General features: G+C 41.2%; 1 protein-coding gene across 3 annotated transcripts in view; it reads right to left on the reverse strand.

The window, feature by feature from the left end:
* DOCK8 (dedicator of cytokinesis 8) overlaps nucleotides 1-16,324 on the reverse strand; it is a 315,501-nt gene that overhangs the window by 90,847 nt on the left and 208,330 nt on the right. For all 3 annotated transcript variants that reach the window (XM_072610925.1, XM_072610934.1, XM_072610944.1), the window contains 6 exons: nucleotides 15,999-16,100; nucleotides 14,096-14,191; nucleotides 11,772-12,006; nucleotides 8,542-8,706; nucleotides 7,430-7,599; nucleotides 2,886-2,981 (listed from right to left, as the gene is read on the reverse strand). In XM_072610925.1, coding sequence (XP_072467026.1) covers nucleotides 2,886-2,981; nucleotides 7,430-7,599; nucleotides 8,542-8,706; nucleotides 11,772-12,006; nucleotides 14,096-14,191; nucleotides 15,999-16,100 — 864 coding nt within the window. The remainder of the gene's footprint in view (nucleotides 1-2,885; nucleotides 2,982-7,429; nucleotides 7,600-8,541; nucleotides 8,707-11,771; nucleotides 12,007-14,095; nucleotides 14,192-15,998; nucleotides 16,101-16,324) is intronic.

Genomic DNA, 16,324 nt, shown 5'->3' on the forward strand with positions numbered 1-16,324 from the left:
TAGTAAACTGCAGTGATAGAAGTATGCATGGCTCTGAACTTAAAAGAAATCAGACCTTGTCTGAAAGAAGTCAGGATGCAGACAACTGTGAGGCAACAAAAACCCCAAATGCAACTTTACTATTTCATAGGGGCTGTGACAAATCTGGGTCACAGAGTCATAGCATGCTGGAGCAAGAAGAGATCTCAGAAACCAGCTAATTAGGTTTATTTTAACCTGAGGTCTGTGAACTTAAAAAAACCCAACCAAAAAAAATCCAACCCTTTCATTTTACAGATGAGGAAACTGAGGTCAGAAAGGTTAAGGGATTTGACAAAGGTTACCCAGCTGACTGGGGGTGACTAGTACTTAGGCCTCTGGGCTCTCAGGTCAGGGTTTTACCCATTATGCTGCATTACTTCTTGAGGGGAGTTGATGATATGTCATCTACATTTTGTTTCACATTCTCTGTCCTGCCCTTGGCCAGTGTCTCATGTTCCGAACTTCTTTCTCATCCCAACAAAACTGACTTATTCTAGTTGCATTCCACTACCAGTTGCTAAATCTTGTCATTTCTCTCTCTAGATAAAAAATTCCTCATGTCTATCCCTTTTTCTCTATGTACATGGTCAACATTTAAATTCAAGCCATTATTACCTCTTGACAGGACTATTGTAGGAGTCTCCAAATTGAACTCCCAACTGCTCGTCTCTATCTTTTCCTACGCATCCCTGATGTTGTTGCCTAAAAGGCCTTTCTAAAGAACGGTTTTGACCAAATCATCCATCCCCCAGCTCAGAAATCTTGCTGGTGCCTCTGGGACAAAATATAAGATTCCCAACTTGGCATTTAGGGCCCTTCCTAGTCTGGCTGCAGCCTACTTTTCTAGGGTCATGGCACATGACTGTCCTCCACATTCTTCCGAAAGTCAAACTGACCTCATACTTTAAGAAAATTATCATTCTCATCTTCCAGCCCTGTGATTCATTGCTTCACTTAGAACCTGAGTTCAAATCTCACCTCAGACCCTTGACACTCACTAACTGTGTGACATTGGGCAAGTCACTTAACCCCAGTTGCCTCATCCTGGGTCATCTCCAGTCATCCTGATGAATATCTGCTCGCTGGATTCAGATGGCTCTGGAGAAGAAGTGAGGCTGCTGACCTGCACAGCCCTCCCTCACTCAAAACAAAGTCAAGTGCTAGTCATGTCATCATTTCTCTGATGGCATGGTCTTCTTTGGCAATGAAGGACAAACACACTCACTCACTCTCTGTGATGGCTTTTATGTTGTTCTTCATATATGACATTTCAGCTTTCTTTTCCATATTTTTACCCAGGCTAACCCTTTCTGCTTAATAAATGTTGATTGGAATACGCTACCTCCTCCCTTCTGCCTTCTAGAACCCCTAGATTTCTTCTTTCATAGCTTAGGTCCTGTCGCCATGGCAAGCCTTTCCTAACTCATTTAGGGGTTAGGGTTCTTTCCCTCCTCAAATGAGAGTGGATATATACCTATCTGTTGACATGTTATATGCAGACAGGCAGCTGGATGGCCCAATGGGAGAGAGCTCTAGAGTCAGGAAGGCTTGAGTTAAAATATGGCCACAGATTCTTACTAGCTGGAAGTGACTCTGGGTATGTCATTTAACCTCTGTTAACCTCAGTTTTCTTAATTACAAAATGGGGATATTAATAGCACTTACCTCCTAGGCTGAGAGGATCAAATGAAAAAAATAGACAGTGCTTAGGACAATGCCTAACGCTTGATAGACGTCTATTTCCTTTCTATCTCTCCACTAGCATGTAAGCTCCCTGAGGGTAGCGCCTCCTTCTTGTTTTGTCATTTTATTCCCATTGCCTAGCCTAGAGTCTTGCACACAGCAGATGCTTAATAAATGCTTCTTAGATTTAATTGGTAATCTGATAAGAGTCTTGCTAAATAGCAAATAGCCTCATGTGTGTTCCTTCCTACGTAACCTAGCTGCATTTTGTCAGGGGCCTTGTGGAAAAAATGTCTTAGCCTCAAACTGATTCTAGTGGCAGGAATTCCTGATATTTTGACAGGGGAAGAACTTTTGGACAGGTAGGCTTTTTGACATCCTTCAGATTACAGTAGGCCATGACCATGTCTATGCTATTAGCTAGAATGAGAGAGGCTGGTAAACATAATTGGAGGCTGAAAAGAAAGTGATCTTCCCTATCAGACTAGAAGTTGAGATTTTGAACTGGAAAGAAACTTAGATAATGTACAATCCATTTTACATTTTATAGAAAAGGAAATTGAGGTCCAAAATTACACTGGCTCGATCTGCCCCACCCTTTTTGCTATACCAAATACACAATTATTGTGTACTGTGTTTTTTAGTGAGAGGGTCTGAGTTGACTACCTGGAAAGAGAAGCCTGGTTATAGGATCATAGTGAGATTTCTGGAAGGAACCTGAGAAGTGAACCTGTCCAGTCTCCCCCATTTTACAGACAAGGAAATTGAAGCCTCGAGAGGTGAGGTGAGTTTTTTGAAGTCACACAGATCCTAGGATTCAGGTACACACTCTGACTCCAAATGCAGTAGTCTTTTCTCTCTACCATTCTGTCATCATATTGGTGATTTGCAGATAGGAGAAAGGAGTAAAGAAGTGTGTGTGTGTGTGTGTGTGTGTGTGTGTGTGTGTGTGTGTGTGTAAGAGAGACAGACAGAGACAGAGATAGAGAGAAGAGGAGAGATGAGGAGAGAGAAAGAGACAGGGGAGAGAAAAAAGAGAGGGAGAAAGAAAAGGAGATAAATATATATAGAGAGAGAAAAAGAGGAGAGAGAAGACAGAGACAGATGCAGAGAGTTGTAGCACTCCCTACAGTTTGGCTTTGCTCTCTTCTTCCTGTCACTGTCATCATAGGACTGATTACCTTCTTGCTGGCTGGTCTTGGGACTGTAGTGGAACTTGGCGTGTCATTGTTCCCTTGGCTGTAGTAAGACATCCGATTGCAGACACGATCGGCAGCCTATGATACATAAACAAGAGTTAAGTCATATATATATATATATATACCATCTTTTAAGAAAATGAGCCATTGAACTAAAAAAAAAAGGAAAAAACCAAGAAAAAACCAACCAACCAAAAACAAACACAAAAAACCTCAGAATTTATTTTTAAAGTTTGTTCTAGAATGAGAAAGTTGGACTACATCATCTTTAAAGTCTCTGACAGCATTACAATTTTATAAGTCCATGAATTTAGGTATCCAGAGTGACTAATGAAACTATGTTGAGCTACTGCCCCTCTGTGGCCTACTTAGGTACTGTTTAGTTTGCTAAACTAAGTGATGCCTCAGTTGACATCATGAGAGTCTACTTCTGAAGGGAAGGTAAGTTCAGTGGTGAATTATGACCCCAGGCAGTAAAACTTGGGATGCCTTTCTTTTATTTGTAATGAAAAAATATATAGTTAACGAAGGGAGAGAGGACACATACAGAAGGAGTATAAAGGTAGTATGTAAAATTATACAGATAGGACATGATAGGAGCAAAGGAGTTAAAGTGTTCCAGAAAAATTCGAGGAAGAAAATATTGTCAGGGGTTCGGTAGGTGAGAAGGGGGATGGGGGAGGCTTTAAAGTGGGAGTGTTACACGAGTACCCTAATTTGATAACGCCCCCAAGCAATTCTCTAGGATTAGAAATGGCCCAGCAATTGCTAATGTACACTAATGGTAGAGGAAGGTGATGGAAGTTCTCCATACCAATGAAATAATAATGATGATGCGGATGCTGAAAATGACGATGATAGTATTTATAAAGCACATTAAGGTCTACAAAGTGCCTTACAAATATCACATTTGATCCTTACAACAGGTAGGTGCTATCACATCCCCAATTTACAGCTGAGAAAAATGAGGCAAATGTTAAGGTACTATATTAAATGCTATTATTATTATCTTAGAAAAAACATATTTTGTTAAATAATATGAGAGCAAGAGTCTCAAATATTAAAAGGTTATTAAAAGTAAACTTTTTTATATTAAATTATTTTATTTGTTTTCAGTGTTCTATAATCACTCCCATATATCTGAGACTTTTTTCCCTTCCCTCCCCACTTCCTCCCTGAGATGGCATACAATTTTATATAGGTTCTACACATGCATTCCTATTAAATACATTTTCACCTTAGTCATGTTGCATAGAAGAATTAAAATGAATGGGAGAAATCATAAAACAAAACAAAATACAAAAGAAAATGGTCTGCTTCATTCCCACTAATGTTCTTTAAAATATTTTGACAGTTGCATTTCAATATAATTTCTTTTGCAATCCTAAAATCCTAAAATTTCATTTTGTGCATTTGAAAATATTATTCTGCCAAAGGGAGCCATGACTCCAACAAAGAATAAAAATCCCTAGTGTTGATTCTGGGCCTTTAACTCATGAGAATGATATTGATTTTAGACTTACTGGTTATTACGAATACTATGGAAAACATCTATTGTCAACATGTATTGCATTTGGTCATGACCAGAAGGCTAGAGCTACAAGGCTGGGGAGTGGGGTGATGGACATAGAGTATAGCAGTAATTAAGCCCAGTTTCAATCCAGTGATCTAAAGGAGAGATTCCATGAATGGAAGCTAATTTGGCTTGTGCTTGCTTTCCAGATAACCTTGGCACATTCTAGACATGTGCCTAAAGTGCCACCTGGGTAATCCCAAGGTAGAAGCATGTGTTTTCTTTAATGTACTTTACCTCCTAAAGCTAAAGGATAAGTAGAAACCCATGGCTATCATCTATACAGTTTTTGCTTTCATTAACGTCATTAAATAGGTCATTGGATGACAGTAAAAATTCCAAGGAGATCATGACAGGCAGTGTGACCTGGTGAATAAAAAGTCAGCCTGGGAGTCAGGATGACCTGGGTTTAGCTTTTGTCTTTGACAGAAAATTGGCTGTTCTTCCTTCTTCAGGATGCTATGCAGGTTAATTAATTCCTGGTTGTTAAGCCACGAATATAAAAAGCAGATGATGGAAAAAATGTTTCACAGTTATGCTTATTCTTTTTTAAAGAATGGTATTCTTTTCACTTTTCAGGACAGTCACATGAAGAAATAGTCTTTGAATTATCTTCAGTCTGGCAGACAAGCAAACCCCTCAGGAGCTGAGTTGATTATTTCCTCTTATTATTTTCCTTGGTCTATGCTGCTGAGAACTGCTTATCAATAATTTGAATAAAGGTGGGGAGGGCATGTTTATTAAATTTGGAATTGACCCAGAACTGAGAGGGAGAGCTAGCTAAACAGTGAATCCCCAAAATATCTTGATGGTTGGCGGCGTTTATAAGTTTGACCTAATAGGAAGAAAATCAATAAGGAAACCGTCAAGATTTACACTGAGGTTGGAAAAATTGACTTCACAAATGCAAGATGGGAGGATCATGGCCAGAAGTTGATCTGAAAAAGATGGGGGAGCGGCAGGGGGAGGGATTCGTGTACTTCAAGCTCAATATGAGTAAACAATGTGATATGATTAATTTTTAAAAAGCTGCTAATATAATCTTGGTCTCCTTTAAGAGATGTAAAGACTCCAGGAATAAGGAGGTGGGCATCCAACCGTACTTTACCCTTGTTAGACCAGAACTTGTATACAGCATTAAAAAAAATGCAGCCTTGAACTTTCAAAAGAAAGCAGCAGAGGCAATACTGGGCTTAATGCACTGTTGCTTTAAATCATCTCGCCATGACAATGAGTGGGGAAGTAGAAGGGGAAGAGGTAAAAAACTCCTGACAGTTCTCCATTGCAGCTTCCTATCATTAGAGGAGACTTAAAAAAAAAAAGATTTTTTTCATTTCTTAAAAGTTTAAGAAAATATGAGGAATTCAGAGAAACATGACAAGACAGATTTCCATGAATTATGACCACTTAAAAGAAGAACCGGGAGAACAACCTATAGGATGACAACGGGGTGTAAATGACAAGAACACTAAAGGAAAAAGCAAGCTCTGGGCAACTGGAATAACCCACACTGGTCCCAGAGTATGAAGCAGAGCGGGCCTTTTGGGGCACAAAGGTAAGGGCCATGGAGGCAAAATACTGCATACAACTGTCAGACACAATCACTGTAGAGAGATGGTTTGGGTTTTTTTTCATCATTTTTTCTTTGTTACAAGGAAGGGTTCAAACTGGGGTTGGGGGATATCAGTCAATCCATTTATGAAGAGCCTACTATATGCCAGGCACTGTTCTAAATGCTAGAGATACAAAAAGAGGTGAGAGACAGTCCCTGACTTCAAAGCATTTACCATTTAGTGGGGGAGTCACCATGCAAACACATATGTACAGAGCACATTATAGACAGAGCAAATAGGAGATAATTAACAGAGTGAAGGCACTGGAATAAAGAAGTTTTGGGGAAGGCTTCTGGGAGAAGGTGGGGCTTTAGTTGGGATCTACAAGAAACCAGGGAAGTCAGTAGGCAGCGTTGAGAAGGGAGAACATTCCAGGCATGGGCGGACAGCCTGAGGAAAAGCTCAAAGCAGAGAGATAGCTCGTCTATTCATGGAGTAGTCAGGAGGCCAGTGTCACTGGAGCAGGTGGTGGGGAGTAAGGTGTGTGTGTGTGTGTGTGTGTGTGTGTGTGTGTGTTTGTCCTTCGTTGTTGAAGAAGACCATACCATCAGAGAAATGATGACACGACCCGCACTTGATTTTGTTTTGAGTGAGGGAGAGCTGTGCAGGCCACCAGCCTCACTTCTCCTCCAGAACCATCTGAATCCAGTGACCAGATATTCATCAGGATGACTGGAGATGACCCAGGATGAGGCAATTGGGGTTAAGTGACTTGCCCAAGGTCACACAGCTAGTGAGTGTCAAGTGTCTGAGGGGAGATTTGAACTCAGGTCCTCCTGACTCCTGCAATGGTGCTCTCTCCACTGCACCACATAGCTGCCCTGGGGAGTAAGGTAGGAGTAAGACTGAAAAGGTAGGAGGGGACTAGGTTACAAAGGGCTTTTGAATACCAATCAGCATTTTGTATTTAGTCCTGGAAGTGATAGGGAGCCACTGGAGTTTGTTGAGGGGATGAATGGAAGATGGATTGGGGTGGATGAGAGGAGAGTTGAGGCAGGCAGACCTAACAACAGGCCACTGCAGTGAGATGATGAGGGCTTGCTCTAGGGAGGTGGCAGTATCCCAGAGAAGGGGGTATGCTCAACAGATGCTGCAAAGGTGAGGCTGATAGACCTTGGGAACAGCTTGCATATGGGTTCTGAGAGATAGTGAGAACCTAGGATGACCCCAGTCTGAGGGACTGGAAGGATGCTATTGCTGTCTATGGTAAAAAGGGAGGTAGGAGGGTTAGGGCGAAAGATAGTGAGTTCCATTTTGGATGCACATGACTAAAATAAAGATAAGGGTCATCCATGAAAATTACAATAATTTATGGCCAAACTTCCTTATTCTCTCTGTACCTTTGAAGACATGATATTCTTAACTTCTTCATCTGGAGAAGTGTGCAGTGCGGCAATGTCTGGATTACTGCTGCTCATCACCCGGGCCTGCAGCAGTTTGGAGCTCACAGCAGCTGCGGATGTTCGTCCGTACGTGTGATAGCGAGGATCTGGGTGACTAGAACCAGTGGCTTCACCCCATCCGTCAGACATATTAAGAAGGGTAGAGAGAGAAAAAAAAGGCAAAATAACTTACTGAGCTTCTGCTAGCAAGGACCATCCCTTGTCAAGTGAGTACAAACACATAATACAAGACAAATAGGGAATAATTAGCAAAGGGAAGGCACTAGAACTGAGATGGTTTGGGAAAGGCTTCCTATGGAAGATGAGGTTTTAGTGGGGACTTAGAGGAAGTCAGTCAGCAGAAATGAGGGAGGATATTCCAGAAATGGGGGACAGCCAGAGAAAATAACCTTTGTGTGTCCCAGGTAACTCTCTTGAGTATGAGTGACAGGCCAGAGATGCTGATCTGCCTTGAGAGATGAAGTCTCCTCTCCAGGATCTCATTCCAATGAAACCATAGCCCCAGGTCAAAAGATATTTCTTTTATATGGGGCAGTGCAGTATAATGGACAGAGAAGGACCCTTGGAATCAGGTAGAGCTGGAGCTGAGTCCTGTCTCCAGGAAAGACTCTCTGCAACATAGACAACTTGCTCTCATCGTCTCTCATAGTTTCTCTAAGATTATAATTTACAGATGCATCACTGACCTGCCTCAGTGGGAGGAATTTCCCACTAAGAAATTTCTGGGAGTTGTCCACATCAATCAAACAACACTAGATAAAAATTCATATTGATAAAAATCATAGGTCTGAGCTCCCCAAAACGATAACGTCCTTCCCCAAAACTATATACGTATCCCAGATACTATTATTACTATCATTATAGCACTTCGGATGCCTTGCCATGAGTAGGTCCTGTAGGGAACTAATTATTCAACACTGTCCTTAAATGAATCGCAGCATCAGTATTGGAGGAGAAAGTGGAGGAGGCAAAGAAGACAGGAGACCGTAAGCCAAAAACAATGGACAAGCAGAAGAGGGCCACTTCTGACAGATTCTGCTCAGCATTACCTGCTTTCGACACTTCTCTCTGAACGTCAGGAAGGCGGAAAACATAGTATACATAGGAGGCCAAAAGGCAGTTCCGCCCATGCTGGTCTTTGCTCAAGTCCTTGCTGTTGTGAAGACTGTTTGCTATCGAAACCACAGATTCAAAGGCAAACTGGGAAAAATTGGCTGATGGACAAAGAGAAAGAAAATTTCAGCATCCACGATCTGAAAGGAATTAAGACTCAGGACATACTCTGGATCAATGACTATGAACCCAAACCCCCAATCAAAGGAGGCCAGTCTATGCCAACGTCTTTGCTGGAGGCTGGAGAAGTTTCTGATAACCTTTAGTGGGTTTAGTCCCCTAACACTTAGAGCTTGAAGAAAGTGCAGATAAAAGATTCCCAGTAGTTCCCTCTGCTATCCAGCCCATCCATCCTTACTAGATAATAAAGAGATAAAAAAGTTATGGAATGAAAAAGAATTCTAGATACGGAATCATGAGACTTGGGTGTGAATTACTAGCTGTGTGGCCATGTTCGAACCCTTCTTTCCTAATTTATAAAATAAACGGTAGTTTCCTCATTCACAAAATAGGGATGATAATATTTTCACTACCTACCTCACAAGATTGTTATGAAGAAAGCGCTTTGTAACAGTCTTAAAGTACGACATAGATGAGTTATCATTGTTAAAACCTGCTTGAGGCATATCGCTCTCTCTCTCTGCTGCTCTGCCTCTGATGGTTCCTTATTTTGTCAAGGATAAATTCTTTTCCCTGGAATTCAGACCTTTCTATCCTCTCATCACAGCCTTCTCACTCAATCTTATTTCAGACTACGTGGCTCCAATATACAGCTTCGATCCGTCTTCCCCTTCACCCTGGCACATACACACACACAGTGGGCCTTCTTTCCACACCTGGAATGACTTATCCATCCCCTTTCCATTTATCTAGACCCTACCTGGTCCTCTTCAGTGTTCACAAGGGGGAGATCATTAGCGTTCACTTTCAGAAAAGCCTTCCCTACCACAGCCCACAATGAATGCCTTCCCTTCTCTAAATGCCTCCAGTCTTCAGTCTGCACTACACAGTTTACCACTTAATTATATGACATCTCGTGTGGATCTCCATTCCTCATATACATTTTCTCACCCATAAATCTGAATTATTGTTAAGCTTCTCTAGCATCTCCTCTTCTATACACTCATAGGGACGAGAACACTTCTAGGCAATGGCTAAATCAACAGAAATTGTGATTATTCAAGGACACAGATTGATGTTCTACAGCATCAGGACTTGGTTAGACCAAGCAGCCTTCTGATCCCTGTAGGGGAGAGGTCAAAGGCCAAATCCCACCTTCTGCAGAGGCATTTTCTAAGCCTCCCAAATGTCTGCTCCTCTCAGGCTGCTTTCCATCTACTCTGTATATATCTTATATGTAACTAGTTACTTATAGGTTCTGTCCCTCGTTTAAATGCAAGCTTCTTGAGGGCAGGGACCTGTTTTTGTTTTTCTTCTTAACCCCAACATTTTATATACCACCTAATCCATAGTAAATACTTCATAAATGCTTGTTAAGTGGTAATAGCTGATATCTTGGTAAGAGCTCTGACATCCTGATTAAGCTTTTGCTTCAGATGTAGAAAGGAGAAAGAATTAGCAACTCAAAAGTATTTATTGGGAGTTAATCACATGCCATGGGACAGTTAGGCATGGCAGTGGGCCTGGAGTCACTCATCTTTATGACTTCAAATCTGGCCTCAGACATTCAATGGCTGTGTGACCCTGGGCAAGTCACTTCACCCTGTTTGCCTCAGTTTCCTCACCTGCAAAATAAACTGGAGAAGAAAATGTCAAACCACTCCAGTATCTCTGCCAAGAAAACACCTAATGGGGTCATGCAGAATTAGACAAGACAGAAACGACTGAACCATCACAATAAATATCAAGCCACGCACAGTGTAGGTGCTGAGGGGGGATAGGAAGAAACAGAAGACAGTATCCCTTCTCGATGGGAAGACAAGGCACTCACAATTTAAATAATAATACATGACAATATATAGTTGTGGCAACTAAGAAAATATAGACAGTGAGTGTCATATGATATTAATGCAGCAAAAAAAAAAGTTCCAGTGGGACCAGGTGCTCCACACTGATCAGTTTCTGAGTAGAAGCCCAGTCCCTCCAACAACAAACAAACATGGGACACATCCGCATTCTACTTGCTTCCCTGTTCACAAAATAAAAACTTGTTTCATGTTAGAAACAAGAGTCTTGCAACACATGACAAGCTATATGGAGAAGCAGTCTTAACAACTCTTTAGGTCTCAGTTTCTGCATCTGTGAGATGAGGACAATGGAATAGATGACCTATGAGGTCCTCTTTGAGCTTTAAATCTAAGACTCTATGAAAGCCACTGAAGGAGAGAATTGGGAGGGGAAATTGGTAACCAATGAATCATCTAACACTGATAAAGCAGGTCCTTTGTGCTTAAGTGCTGCCCAAGGCATTTGTTGTTGTTGAGTCTTTTCAGTGGTGTCTGACTCTTCAGGACCCCATTTAGGGTTTTCTTGGCAAGGAGATTGAAGTGGCTTGCCATTTCCTTCCCCAGCTCATTTTACAGATGAGGAAACTGAGGCAAACAGGGTTAAGCTAGTGAGTGCCTGAGGCCATATTTGAACTCAGGAAGATGAATCTTCCTGAATCCAAGCTGGGGAACCCTATGTACTGTGCTACCTAGCTGCCCCTCCTAGTCCCTCCAAGTGACTTAAGGAAGAAACAGTCCCTACTCTAAAGATGCTAATAACACAGCCATAGCTTTCCCGGGACACTTTATTCTCACTATACTTTCTCTCTCAGGCCATTTATGAACGATCACTCACGACAACCATTCTCAAGTCAGACACTTCTCAGTCTCTAATCTCATGTGTTTTTAATTAAAATTTTTTTCCCCTACTCTCAGTGAAAGTCGATTCAGAACATATTCCCAACACCTTTCACATGCTTATACTCGTAGCCCTCTGACTAGAATTACTATCACTGACTTCTCTTTTTAGCAAGGACAGCAAAAGGGGAGAAAATTTGCCTGGGAAGAGGCAGCTCCTATGTCTCATCCATTCTCAGTCTCATAATTTTTAGAAATTTTAGAAATTCCACCAGGGCATTTAGGCTGTTAACCCCCCCTCTCCCACTTCCTTTCTGGTCCCAGCATTCTCTCCCCAGGTCTTGGTGCTAGCCCCAAAGTACCTGTCTGACCCGCAATGACCATGGGCTGTATGGACAGCTGAAAAAGCTTATCCAAAATTTGGTGCAGAAACAACACAAGGGGCTCCAAGCGGGAGGAGTTCAGACAGATGATGCTCATTTTCAGCTCATGCTCCAGGTTAGCTTCTGTGACCTTTTGGTCCAGCACTCTGATGGGAAAGGTGACTTGGCTTTCCAGCGAATGACACAGAGTAAAAAACTTCTCCAGGTGGTTGTCCTATAGAGGCAAAAAAAAAAAGGGGGGGGGGGGGAGTCACGTGTGATTGCCTGTTCCCTGGGAAGTGGCGCAGATCAATAGACTAAGCAGTGAACTGGAGACAAATAAAAAATAATTAAAATGTACTTTGGAGGAAGAAAAGAGGAGAAGTACAGTAGCAAAAATCTTGAGATACCTAGATCTAAAGGTATGACTTATTACTTAGTATAACTGCATACATGCTAATCAATAAGTGTTAATTGAATGAAAACTTGGAATGTAGCCCCCAATATGTTCTCTAAGCAGATGCCAACATTGTGGGCAAGCTCGTTATTAAAGAAGGAGGATTGCTGAATAGGCATCCTGGGTAAGAAGCAATTGGTGAGCTGGTGAGTTATGGACAGGGATCTAACATGGTAAAACCAAGAAATATATCAGAAAATCCATGGGTAAGAGAAAGCTCCCTACATCTGGAATAAATGCTTAATACGTAAATTATAACAAATATGATTTAAGGACCTGCTGGATGAAGACGGGTCATATAGATTCTGGGGAAAATGTGGGGTTGGGATAGGATGTGGTTCCTGCCCTCAAGGAACTTGTAATCAAGGAGGAACCAAGACAGAATAAAGATATCAGATATAAAGCACATTGCTATGTGAGTTCTGAGAGGAAAGGTCCAGCTGGAAGGGATCAGTGAAGACTTCCTGGAGAGGTTGGTGCTTCACTTGAGGTTTAAAGTCTTGATAGGTATTTAATACGCAAAGGAAAGGAGAGAACATTAAGGGATGAGAGTACAATGAAAATACTCCAGTTTAGCTAGAACAGAGTATGCAGAGGAAGTAGTATGAGATAAAGCCAGAAAGGTGGCGCCATATTGTAGGCATAGGAGCTCCAACTATGTGCAGGAAGCAATAGGCTGAGAATTTGTGAGCAGTGCCATTTTCAATCAATCATCCGGAAACATTTATTAAGTGCTTACTATATTCCAGGCACTAGGAATTCAAAGAAAAAACATGAGACCCTCAAGGAGTTTATATTTTACTGATGAGCTTTGTTTTCGAGAGAAAGGGCGGTAGCTTGATGAGATAAAAGGATCAAGGGAAGATTTCTGTATTTGTTTTTCAGAGGTAGTGGGGTTAAATGACTTGCCCAGGATCACACAGCTAGTAAGTGTTTGGGGCCAAGTTCAAAATCTGGTGTTCCCACCTGGAGGGCTGGTTTTCTATCCACTGGGCCACCTAGCTGCCCCTTTTGGTTTGTTCTTAGGTCTGGGAAACCTAAGTATGTTTTTAGGCTTAAGGAAAGGCCATTAGTAGAGAGGAAAGTTTAAAGATGCATCAGGGAGATGAGATGGACATCTTTGAGGACCCAGAAAGGACTGAGATCAAAGAAATAGACTAATCTTCATTAATCCATAAGGATAGCTCTTTTTTCCATAAATAAGGGAAGCAGGACAGAGCAGAAGGGATAATAATGAGAATGTTTGAAAAATGAGAGCTGTGCAGGTGAGGGAGTTCATGTGAGATGCTCTCAATTTCCTAGGTGAAGTAGTCATATACTTTAAGTACCAGGGTGGAGAGGACAATTGGTTAATATGATTTCTCTGCAAAGTTTCTTAGCCTTGACATATGGGATTCAATTCGGACATTTGATACTTGTAAGGACTTTAAAAAACAGATGAAACTTCAACAACTTTATGAATGCTTCAAAAAGAAGTTTAATTGGCTAATTTTGATGTGTATCTAAAACAACCAAGTTGCCCCACAGCAAGTAGAGCTCTGGAGGGTCAGAGTTGGACTCAGGGAGACCTGAGTTCACCCTCTCACTGCTGTCACAAAGCTGTATGACCATGGTCAAGTCCTTTATCCTCCCTGAACCTCAAGCAGCTCTCCAAATCTTACCTGCTAAGTAACAGACTTATTAGTTATTATTTATATTGGCAAAGGGACCACCCATATGGAGGAATCGACTCATTGACATAACAATAGTACAGATGAAACAACCAGAATTTCCACTTGTCATTTTCTACTCTAGCATCGTAACTTTTTTTACTCTCATCAATGAATTGATTGAGTCTGACCTTCATATCTGCCATGCCCCAACTTACCTGGGTGTGGACAGAAGAAACAGCCTGGACTTCAATGTTGAATACTCCCTTATGTCCCTCAGCCCATTTGATGGGAGGGTTCTGTGGAGGAACCTTCTGTGAGAAGGGAAAAACCAGAAGGGAAATCAATACCTCAATTCTCCTTTTAGATTAAGCAGCAGCAATATAAAGAGTTACAAAAGTAAGAGTTTGCTTGAATAACTGACTTCAAAGAACAATAACAACACCACCTAAATTCAAGTACAGCAATAGAAGCTATTTCTGCCAAGTTCTTTCCATTTTAAGTCCCTTGATAGCTCCAGGGATGGCATTGTTGATGGGTGTCAGGAATGTTGCCCCCTCTCTCTGTATCCAGGACCAAAGAAATTGTATTTTTCTATTACTCACAAATATTTTACCATGACAATATCAAGATTTATTGTACTTTTTAATACGTGTCCCAAAATGCCATTGTTTTTCCTTAGTTAAAAGATGGCACATGGCACCTCTCTATTATAACATGGAGAGGGAGGGCTGTGCAGTGAGATTGGGATAAATGATCATTCTTCCAATAAGGGAGGGAAGAGAATGAATATTGATTAAGCTCCTCCTACATACCAGGTAAGGTATGTAGGGGCAGCAAGGTGGTGCAGTGGATAGAGCACCTGGAGTTAGGAAGACCCCTCTTCATGAATTCAAATTCAGTGTCATATACTTACTAGCTGTGTGGCCCTGGGCAAGTCACTTAACCTTTTTTACCTCAGTTTCCTCATCTGTCGAATGAGCAGGAGAAGGAAATGGCAAACCACTCTAGTATCTTTGCCAAGAAAACACCAAATGGGGTCACAAAAAGTCAGAGATGACTGAAAAATGACTCAAAAAAACAAACCCCAAACAAACCATATCAGGCACTGTGCATAGTGCTTTACAAATAGTAACTCATTTGATCTTTACAACCACCATGGGAAGTAGGCACTGCTATTATTCCCATTTTACAGTTGGAGAAACTGAGGGAAACAGAAGTTTAGTGACTTGTCCAGGGTCACAGAGCTAGTAAGTATCTCAGACTGGATTTGAACTCAGATCTTCCTGACTCTAGGACAAGTGATTTATCGACTGTGCCACCAGCTGCCTTTCTCAAGGAGCTCCCAGGGGAGACAACATTTAAGCAACTAAGGTACAAATAAGATATATGTGCATATAAATCTTATTATATATCTCATCTACCTGTCTGTCTGTCTAGTCTTTGGAGAATAACAACCTCTCCCCTTCCTTTGGATGATATTTCTCTTTTCAATAATTCCATCAGGACAACGGGAAGTTAACTAGAGAGGGAAAAATATATGGAACTTGCCTAGGGAACCCTCTGACAACTTCCCTGGGTACCCAGGAGAGTTGTGATAGAACATACTATTCTTAGTGTTTTGGAAACCATGAAGAGCTTAAGGGTTTATTCTGAAAATTAAAATTAATTTTAATATTAAAAAAATTTGAAATTAAATTTGAAAATTAAAAAAAAACCAAACTTCATAAAATGTTAGCACTAGAAGGGACCTTCAACTTCAATTAGTCCAACCTCTTGTTTTACAGATGAAAAATCTGAGGTTTAAAGAGATTAAGTGATTTTCTTGGGGTCACAAAGATATCAGGGCTGAATTCAAACCCATGTCTTTTGATTCCAAATCTCTTGGACTTTTTGCTTTTATCATGTGGCCCCCTCTTGGTGTCTGTTCATATTGTCATTGACCTCTGTTTGAAAGAAATAGATTGAATTCAGTCAGTCAGTCAACCAGCATTTACAATGCTTGGCACTGTACTAAGGACTGGGGATTCAAATAACTTTTGGATGGGGGAAGACCACATGAAAATAGCCTGGTACCTACAAGAAATATATAGAGCGGGTGGGAGGAAGCTTGTTGATTACCTCTGGGGAGTGCATTGAGTAGTTGGGGGGCAGTTTTTCCAAAGCAACAGGAAGACAGTAAGGTCCAGTTTGAAGGCGTTCATTAAAGAGAATCGGCAACCACTGAAACAGATGATGTAAGGGATAAATAGTTATTTATTATGGTTCCTCATTCTGACAATTCATCTAGCTCATCATAATCAAATGCAACTGAGCGATGATTAGATATTGACCAGCACTCTTCTAGACAGTAATTTCTGCCAAGTTCTTTGCATCTTAAAACCTTTGATAACTCCAGGGACAGCACTGTCGATGGTTCTCTGGAATGCTGCCCTTTTCTTTTTGTA

Source organism: Notamacropus eugenii, chromosome 1, assembly GCF_028372415.1.
Source record: "Notamacropus eugenii isolate mMacEug1 chromosome 1, mMacEug1.pri_v2, whole genome shotgun sequence".
NCBI lineage: Eukaryota > Metazoa > Chordata > Mammalia > Diprotodontia > Macropodidae > Notamacropus > Notamacropus eugenii.